Source organism: Triticum aestivum, chromosome 2A (genome assembly GCF_018294505.1).
Source record: "Triticum aestivum cultivar Chinese Spring chromosome 2A, IWGSC CS RefSeq v2.1, whole genome shotgun sequence".
Taxonomy (NCBI): Eukaryota; Viridiplantae; Streptophyta; class Magnoliopsida; order Poales; family Poaceae; genus Triticum; species Triticum aestivum.
The window spans coordinates 423789911-423800272 of NC_057797.1; the positions used below are offsets into that span (position 1 = coordinate 423789911).

Genomic DNA, 10362 nt, shown 5'->3' on the forward strand with positions numbered 1-10362 from the left:
TGCTGGGGGGCCGGCTTCTTGGAGTCGGCCTTCTCGTGGTCGGCTTCTTGGAGCCGGCCCTCTCGTGATTTTCTTCTCGAGGATTTTAGGGTTGTGCCGCCTTCGTGCAGCCGGCCTGAGAGGTAGCCAGCTGGGGGAAGGCGACCCCACGTCTTAGATGTTTGAAGGCTCGATCGGCCTATGATTTTTCTGAAGAGCCAAGGGGAGTCGGCTAGGCTACCCGTGGTCATTTACTCCGACACCAATTGCTTACGCAAGGGTGTAGGTTAAGTCCCACGACATGTGTTTTTTTTTCTTCTATACACCATTTTTTAACACAGTACAGACGCAAGCGCTCATATACACGCACACACACTCATCCATATGAACGCACACACGCACACTCTACTCTTATGAGCACCTCCGAAAGACTGAGCCGCCATATTATCTTGAAATTTACGAAGTCACCGTAGCCACCTCGTCGTCAATGGGAACGCCCCCTCCCACTGAATGTGTATCGTCGGGAATTTTGAAATAAATCCAGAAATAAATGATGGGGATACCACAGTCTCTCTAACCATCCAACCACAGGTTGGTTCGCCCTTTGATACACCATTAGCTAGGTTGTGATTGGCTAATTTTCAAAAAACACTCTACACATTAATTCAAGTGTGAGCGGTCCCGTTTTGACCCTATATGATCTAATAAACTTGTTTATGGACTAAATTGATCACTTTTCAAGTTGTTGGTCTGAAGCGTGCATCTAGTTTGAGATAATGGAGTAATGGCACATTTCACTTGGCACTTTTGAAAGGAGCCCACTTAGCCCCATTCCCCCCACAGGACTCAAGAGATGATATGGTCAAAATCGAAAGACCAAAATCCAAATGAGTAGCCTCAATTGAACGTGAGGCTTCTAAAATTAGGGAGTATAGTGCTTTTAAGGATGACCCTGCAATTCTGTTCCAATGTTGGTAAAATTTGCTTCATCGTATTCTCCAGACAATCCATACTCATGCATGGGTTATTTTTGGCCAATGTATAGAATTGAAAGGAATGTTAGAGGAGCTCAGATAAACCTTCTGAACAGGAAAAAATAAAACCTGTTCTGTACAATCTCTCAATAAATAATCGATGGTAGAACAAAAATATTGTTACATGGCAACATATAGCTACACCTGATTCCTACTAGAGAGGGAGAGAGACGAACTTTCAGCTTTATCTACAGCTAATCCTAGTTCTATGTTACACAATAAATGCCGGCAATATTTCCCCGAAAGAAAGGGGACCCATGCTCTCATGGATCTCCCCCCATTCAGGAGCATTCAGTTGTCATCATACTTTGAGTCTTGACAGCCTGACAAAAACATCTAATCTTTGCTATTATATATACAACAACCCGATAAACTGTGGGATATCATACATGCAAGTGCAACTGCTGCTCAATTACTAGAAGTTCAGACGGCGTCTGCAGAATATTGATGTTTTCCATCACATGAGTGTTGGTGCAGGAAGGCATCTGCATGGATACGGTGTTCCTTCCACTATTACCACGAGCAGCTTATCCTTATAAAGTTTCAAGCTGCGCGAGATTTCATTTCCCTCTTATATTTCCTTCCTTCTCTGTTATGCTTTAATCAGTTCTTGATTGGTATTGTGCAAAGGAGCTGCGCACCTGAACAAGATCCCAGATATCAGTGGCATTACCCATTGCATGCAGCACCTTATATGCTTAGAAGAGAACCTCCTTTCCGTTGGGCCTTGGCAGTGGGCTAGGCTGAGGGTTCGCCATCGGAAAATGCATGGGGTTCGTTGAGATGGCAAAGGAACCAGGATTGGAGGCTAAACCAAACGGTTGAGGGGTGAAATTAGGTGCGACTTCCTGGATTGTTAGTGGCGTCAGTCGAAAGGCTGACGATTCGAATGGCCTAGAATTGTTTGGTTCACTGGCAATGAAAAGAATTAAAGTATCTTAGGATCTCTAGCAAATGAAACTGGAAACGGTTTATTAGGTACTAACAGAACAATAAATAAAAGGAAGCTACTCACCCAATAGTATTTCTTCCTTTCACATATGGTTCACTCTTGGAGGATGTTTTGTCCCTGAAACCGTATCCGTTATCCTGTCATTCAACAGTGATATCAGTTATATTTACGCCAATCTCAGGATCTTTATAGAGGGGGGATACCATGCAGGAAGAGACAGACGTACATGGACTTTAATCCCCGCAAAGGCATGTATGGAACCATGTTTACTGTAGTGACTTGAATTCCGGATAAATGGATGGTCCAACAACTCACTTGCGGTCGGCCTCTCTGCTGGATTCCTCTTGAAACAGCATTGCAGAAAATCTTTTCCCTCTAGGGATAAATTCTCAGGAATTGGTGGGTCTTTATGCAAAACCTTAAACATTGCAGCAGGCTGTAGTGCAGATAAGGTTCCTTAGAATAACGTTGATAAACTAATAACATCATTTTTGTTAACTTCTGTAACTATTTATGTGATCTGGTGCTACACCTATAAAATTAAGATTATACTACCACAGAAACACAGGCCCCCTAGCCACATTTTTTCTTGTTACAGCCCCAAAATGAGACTATGAGAAGTAAAGCTTCAAGCTTTCAAAACTCACAATTTGTGTAACATAGACCTTTTCTTTGAGAATATCATGCATTTATTTGCATGCCAATTTCGCAAATTCAGTGAGCAGTCACATGGCTGCATCTATACCACATAAACATGTAAGAAGGGTTATACCCATAATGACCATGTATGTGAAACTAACGCGAAAAATCTTTACTTTCAAACCAATATTTTCGTTGGGTGAAGCTCTTCCGTTTTGATTAATTTTATCCTTGGCAAATGGAAATGATTTTATGCATACTATGCAAAGTCATGAAATGCATGTTAGTAAGCTTACTGTAAAGCTAAACGCTCCAAGTTATTACCCCTTCAAGATCACTCCAAGGAGGTTTTCCATCAAACATCTCAATGATGGTGCAACCAAGACTCCAGATATCAACAGAAAGATCATATCCTACATCTTTAGCTAGTGTAGCCTGAACCATCTGCAGAAGAAGAAACAAACCAAAATGCAGTCAGAATCAGCTGAATTTGTGTAGCCTCAAGAATGCTAATTAACTCGAATCTGCTGAATAAAGAGTCACCAAAATACTTTATTAGTATCGTTTGTAACATGGTAATTTAATTTCCATAAGGGACCTAATGACTTGCATTGTGCACTAGAGAAATGCAGTGCTATTGAGGTTGTTTCAGCCTTTCAGGTCACATATCGGTCGTCTACTTTTGTTAGGGGAACCATCTTCCCCGTGACGAGATAGATATAACAAAAATTACTGCTAAGGTTGTTGCTTTAACTGCTTTCAGGCAAAGAAATGACAACTAATTCCATCTACTTAAGAACAGTTCACATTTCTTTTGTTACATAAACCGAGTTTGGAGCTGTAGCGGCCCATGTAAGATGTAACAGGCACATGCTTTGGATAGTGTACTTTTACTTTGCAATGTCATTACATATTGCAGGTCTGCAAGCAGGCAATCGTATGCATGCAATCCAGAAGTAACGTGAGCTTGAAGAACCACGACAGTAATATAAGGTTAAAGAAAAACATTGTGTGCAAGAACTATCTAGGCATACCTCTGGGGCCATCCAGTATGGTGTTCCCTTCAATGAAAGATTTGGGGCTGCACTACTTAACTGGTAAAACAGAGAAGTGTCAACAGGGCATAATGAGAGGATACTTAGGATATGTTTCCAACTATTTAGCAGAGTGAGCTTTCAAAAATTTGTGGAGTGGCCCTTCTCTTAACAAAGTTATTGCGGATGATACGATAGCACAACAAAAGATGACAATATACCAAATAATTGTGCAAACAATGAACACGATTAAATAAATAGCATCTTTAGTTTTAGTTGTTCGACTCAAAAACAAGCCCATACATCTGTAATTATTGGTTCAGATGAAAAGGCAGTGCTCCTGCCAGTTTCCCAAAAATAAATCAACCAATAGGACTACGCAAAATGCTACCAAACACAATTCTATTTGTTTGTAGTGATCAATAACATGCAGCAGACGAGAGATATGCACCCAAACTACATTTAAGCACATCCAACAACTAGCCACTATCATAATGCTACACATATTTAGATTAATATTTAGATGGTTGCCTCAGTTGGTATTCAACTAATATTTTTGCCAATGCGCCTCTAAAATTTAAAATGGATAGACATAGCACACTACCATGTGAAAAAACTGCTATGCAAGGATATACTCACATGCTTGGCCATTCCAAAATCGGCCAATTTCACTACACCATTGATATCAACTAGCAGATTTGCTCCTTTGATATCCCTGTAAGAGTAAATTCACTTACTTTTACATACATGCCACAAAGTGATATCAAACGCAGGAGTGCATATCAACAAAAAATAATCAAGAAGTTGACCATAAAGACTTGGCAGAATGAAAAAATCATCCGAGTCCTCCACCAATGTAAATTCATCTAGAGCAAGTACAAAAGTAAATGAACATTCACACAACCATTCACCTAGTAACTAAACTCAGCCAGAACACAGTAAAATAAACAGACAAGGGTAAGTCGTGGATGGTTGATGTGCGAAAATCTAAAATAGCAGAAGGATAAGGATACAGAAAATCACATGCAGTGGTGAGAGGCAAACCATGAGTTCACATAACAGCTGATCTAGCAATAAAAAATCGTATAAACAAGTATATGTATGAGCACACACCTATGCATAATCTTTTGGCCATGCAGAAAAGCTAGGCCTCTAAGAATATGTCGGGTGAAGTTACGGATAACTGATTCTGTTATTGCTCCATAATGTTGTTTGACATACTTATTAATCGAACCCGGATGTACATATTCCAGGTAAATGTAGAAACGATCTTCAATCTGCAAGGGTCTCCAAGAAATAAGATGTCGTTACGGAAGCACAAGAGATACTTAGCTCAGCATAGTGGGGAACTTACAGTGTCACTGCCATAATACTGAACTATGTTTTCATGTTTAAATTGACTTAGGAACTTTATTTCCTGAAATATATGAATATAGATCAGCAAAGGCAGCTTGTAACTTGCATATAAATCATTATCAAGGATAAAAGGCAAATACTACATTGTAATGATAAAGATCAATTCTCAGAAAGGTGCTACACTAGAGTATTCTAGATACTAAGTTCGTCTGTGTTGAAGATCACAAGTATTTCAATGAGCACATGGCATACTACTGTCATATTTAATTGTTGGAAGAAGCACAATAAACTGAAGCAGCTAAGACTTGATTATCAGAATAAGAAATTCAATAGGAAAAATAACATATGAAAGATTCCCAAAGAACCAATGGAACTGATTGAAAAGAGAGTCAAATTCCCTGTTTTTGCAACAAAATCCAGCATGCACTTTCTTCAGATAATAAGTCAAATTTGATAACCTGCTCCAGTTGATTCAACGACTCGGCAGATTTAGCATCATCAGGAATTATGTTGACCTCTTTCATTGCACAAAGAGCTCCAGTGTTCCTACAAGCAAATGTCAGTACACAAACATCCAGAAGTCAACGAAGTAATAGTCACAATGATACAGAGATTACACTTCCATACCTATTGGTAGCTTCATATACACAGCCAAATGTACCACTACCTAGAAGTTTTCCTTTTTGCCACTGACAAGACACCGAAGGCATTTCAACTTTTGGAGCAGGCTGGTTGCTGAAAGATGTTTGCATTGGGCTTATAGCACTGGGAGGAAGTGGTAATGGATGCAAACTAGCACTTCCATTGACTTCAGTACGTGAAATTTGGTTTTCTGGGAATAACTTTGGGAGTGGCGATGGAGGGGCACTGGTATTCCTTGGCATAAGAATAGGACTTCTGAATGTACTAGAGTAAGGAGATGGCTCTGAAGCCCCTGTAAGTTTTTCAGGCAAAGTCCGAGGAGATAAAGCTCCCAGAAAATCAATAGTGTGGATCGATGGAGCTGACCATGCTTGAGGAGCATGAGAAGATGCCACAGTAGATGAGACGTCAGCATTGCTCAATCTTCGAGGGCTGCCTACAGGACTGGAAAATCCACTGGTTGGAGCACTTCTAGTTGGAATGTTCAAACGGAAGTTCCCTGTTTCAGCTGAACTCTTATCCTGGAACTTGTCACGGAGTGCTTTTCGATGGTGACTAGAGGTAGGCCGCTTTGTACCATTTGGGCAGAAATCATTATGTTCAGGGAACTTCTGCACAGTCTGACCTGTCACCCTGTAACCACATGATTAGTAAGAACCCGAAAATGATGCAAGGAATAATGCAAGTTTAGATACAGATTTCTTTAAAGCTTAAATACAATATGGAGTGTACACATATATCATTAAAAGTAGAGAGGGAAAGGACCGGGTCAGCAAATGAGACTTGGTAATGCAACTAATTTGCTAGTAACAGCAGCGGATCCTACCACCAAGTCATTCTGGTTACCCCACAATTTTTGTTCTTCAGTCAGATGTCATAGTGTACAAACGGAGATAAACCATTGATAAGAACTGTAATAACACCATCTCCCAACCAGGAACATTCTAGTTCAGAGAATGTTCTGACTTCTGAACCCCTGTCCCTTCATTTCTGTAACCTACAATAAATACAGAGACAAGCAGTGGCCAAACAATCATAGCAAGCTTTCGACTATTAGCTACTTCTGCCTGTAGATGGTTGGATTGGAACCCCACCTATCTTTCACCTCAATGTAAATCCTGAAGAGATTCATCTATATTGCAATGGCTGGACGGGCGTAATGAAAAAACGAGTATTTAACCAAAAACTACCACAATTCGCGGAAACGTGACAGAAAACTACCACTTTACGATTTTGTCCCGAAAACTACCACTTTTTTATTAATCCGTGACAAAAAACTACCAAGTGCGAAAACTGCTCGCTTTGCCTGGGTTAAACGCGAATCTGACTGCCCGACCCCACACATAAACGGGCTAAAAATGCAATCGGGTCCCTAGTTTTTTTTCAAAAAAGCAATCGGGTCCTCCGCCTCCTTCTCCTCCTCGTCGCCAGCACAGCCAACGCCACCAACATCGCCTCCGACATCACCAGTGAACCCAGCGCCACCAGCGTCGTCCCCTCCTGCTCCGGTGAACCCTGCACCACCAACCCAGGCGGCGAAGGTGGAGGGGCACTGGGCGGCGGGCCTCCTCTACGGCGTCCCCATGCCCGTCCAGCCCATGAAGACCATCGCCGCCGTCGCCCTCTCCGACGCCTCCTTCGGGGTCCCCGAGATGATGGCCGCCGGCATCCTCACCTCGGCGTTCGTATTCGTCCTCGGGGTCACCCGCCTTATGAAGCTCGTCTACTGGTTCGTGCCGCTCCCCGTCGTCCGCGGCATCCAGCTCGCCCAGGGGCTCAACTTTGCCATGGCCGCCGTCAAGTACATCCGCTACGAGCAGGACCTGGCGAAGAGCAAGTCCCTCGGTCGGCGCCCCTGGGCTGGGCTCGACGGCCTCGCCCTCGCCATCGCCGCCATCTTCTTCGTCGCCCTCGTCAACGGCGCTGGCGACGATCACAGCACCGCCGTCCAAGAAGAAGAAGTGGGACGAGATCGGGAGGAGGATAGCTCTTCTTCCCCATGCCCAGCCTCCTTCCCCAGGCCTTCATCGACGCGCTCCCCGTCTTCCTCTACCGCAACGTCGTTGTGGGTGGGGACGGCGGCAGGGGAAGGACCCGTTCGATGGCGAGCGATGGCGAGCAAGCTGCGGACGGCTGGGGAAGGAGGAGGCCGGCGACGAGGAGGAGAAGGAGGCGGAGGACCCGATTGCTTTTTTGAAAAAAAAACTAGGGACCCGATTGCATTTTTAGCCCATTTATGTGTGGGGTCGGGTAGTCAGATTCGCGTTTAACCCAGGCAAAGCGAGCAGTTTTCACACTTGGTAGTTTTTTGTCACGGATTAATAAAAAAGTGGTAGTTTTCGGGACAAAATTGTAAAGTGGTAGTTTTCTGTCACGTTTCCGCGAATTGTGGTAGTTTTTGGTTAAATACTCTGAAAAAACAGAAGGTAGTATAATTCATTGCAATCCTTGTAGCTTCCTACACATGTCAATCCCATCGACAGATCGCAAATTGTTTACGTGATAAAAGATCATAATTCTACCGTCGTTTCCTCAGCTCAGCGAGCACGTTCAATCACACGACGGCACACAATTCGGAGCAATCGACGATAGGGAAAATAAGATATCGCAAGTTGCAACGATTTTTATTTATTCATGAATCAACATTACCTCGGTATTTGCAACGACGCCGGGTCCGTCGTCTCCAGCTCTGCGGGGGGCTTCGGTGACGGTGACGGCAACGGCAGCGGGTGCAACACGGGGGACGACGCGGACCTCGGAGGCGGAGCTACCACCCCGTCCGCGGCGTTGGAGGACCTCGAGATCGGGGGACCGAGCCCGACGGCATCGGATGCGGAGGCGCGCCCCCTGGCATGCAGCGGCGAGGAGGAGGACGCGACGTCGATGCCGAGGTCGGCGAGCAGCGCGTCGATATCGTAGACGTGGCGCAGCTTCCGCTGTCGCGTGAGCTGCCGCGGCTGGCGCTGTGGCCGCGCGAGGAGGAGGTCCCCGGCGTCTTCGGACCCCGCGCGTCGCGGCTGTGAGCGCGAGGTGGACGCCCGCGCGGGGGAGGCCGGGGCGGAGGAGGCGGCGGTGGTGGCGGAGCGGTGGAAGGCGGTCTTGGAGCGCTTCCACCACGACGGCATCACGGGGGCTCGCGACGAGAGGCTGGCCGTGGGAGTGGGGTTAATGGCATCGGAGGCGGGGAGGAGGTAGACGGAGACGACGACGACGACGACCACCTCCTCCCAGAAAAAAAATCAACTTTTTTTTGGGTGGTCTGTCGTTGTGATGTGCGGCGTTTTCGGGAGGGAAAAGAATGGAACGCACGCGGCATCCAGGAAGAAGGAAGTCTTTCCAGTCAACTCGCGCCAGGGAACCCGTCCACTGCTTATTTCCATTTTTGCCACTGATGGCTCACAGAAGCTAGATATATGAAATGAAAGGAGCGTCTGCATGAGTTTGGCGTTTTGGAACTCGGCCTTCACGGAGGCTGAATTTTTTTATTCTTAAATACGTGTCATACCCCGATAGTGGATCTGATAGCGAGAGGAAGGGAGATCGGGGTGAGACGGGGGAGAACGAGAGTAGGTGAGGGAAGCGTGAGGGGAGGAGTCGACAGCAAGGTACTCCCTCCGTTTCAAAATAGATGACCCAACTTTATACTAACTTTGTACTAAAGTTAGTATAAAATTGAGTCATCTATTTTAGAACGGAGGGAGTATGATTTAATTTGTTTTCGATACCCTCATCGTCCCAACACAGGCATACAAGTAAGCAGCGCCAGCTGGCCACACACGCACGCCTACTTCTGATCCTTGGGCCCGGCTCGGTCCGCTGACCAGGTCATGTCGTTGCGGGTTCAGACTATGAACCTGCACTCTTCAGTCTGCTGCTGATCGATCAGCAGGCGTGACATTTGCCCCCGCTCGAGCAGCGGCTTCTTCTTCTTCCCACAGCTGCGCGTCGGGGTAGCATTGACGCAGGACGGCGTAGTCTTCCCAAGTTGCTGCGGAGGGCGACATGGAGCTCCATTGAACTTGCACCTGCAACTGGAGCGTTCCCCTTCTTCATCATGCGGCGGTCCAGGATGGCCACCGGAGCACGGTAGTCGGAGGTGAGGTCTGGAACCTTGGGCAGCTCGGAGAAGACAGGGGTTTAGTCGGGGACGGACGGTTTGAGCCGGGAGACGTGGAAGACCGGATGGATGCGGCTGTACGGGGGCAATTCCAGTCGATACGCCAGGTTACCCATGCGTTCCAGAATGGTGAACGGCCCGAAGAACTTGAACGCCAGTTTCTTGCATGGGCGATTGGCGATGGAGGATTGCGCGTATGGCTGTAGCTTGAGGAGAACTTGCTCGCCCACATCAAAAGCATGCTCGGCGCGATGATGATCGGCCTGCTTCTTGAAACGAGCTTGCGCACGCTCCAGCTGGGCGCGAAGCAGCTCGGTGTGGGTCGCCCAGTCGATCTCTTCGGCAGGCGCATCGGCGGGCAGGGTGAAGCTCGCCCCCGGAAGGCCTCCCAAATTTGGTTCCCACCCGTACAGAGCCTTGAAGGGGGAACCATTGAGCGAGGCGTGGTGGGAGGAATTGTACCATAATTCCGCTGCGGAGAGCCACCGTCGCCATTGCTTTGGCGTGTCGTGGACAACGCATCGAAGGTACATTTCGAGACACTGATTCACGCGCTCCGTCTGGCCGTCGGTCTGAGGGTGGTACGCCGTGGAGTACAGCAGCTTGGTG

At 46.3% G+C, this 10362-nt stretch overlaps 1 protein-coding gene across 2 annotated transcripts; it reads right to left on the minus strand.

Moving 5' to 3' along the window:
• Positions 1-1076: 1076 nt before the first annotated feature.
• LOC123188880 (mitogen-activated protein kinase kinase kinase 5) lies at positions 1077-8950 on the minus strand. Of its 2 annotated transcripts, none has more exons than XM_044601159.1 (11): positions 8286-8950; positions 5622-6269; positions 5453-5540; positions 4993-5055; positions 4752-4915; positions 4278-4353; positions 3639-3698; positions 2929-3048; positions 2192-2401; positions 2029-2102; positions 1077-1654 (listed from the first exon to the last, which is right to left on the minus strand). In XM_044601159.1, exons 1-11 carry the CDS (start codon positions 8759-8761, stop codon positions 1606-1608), a joined length of 2028 nt encoding a protein of 675 aa, XP_044457094.1. In that variant the 5' UTR covers positions 8762-8950; the 3' UTR covers positions 1077-1605. The 2 variants fall into 2 exon arrangements, with proteins under 2 accessions (XP_044457094.1, XP_044457093.1); XM_044601158.1 differs by having other exon boundaries at positions 1077-1925; positions 8286-8944.
• Positions 8951-10362: the final 1412 nt, after the last annotated feature.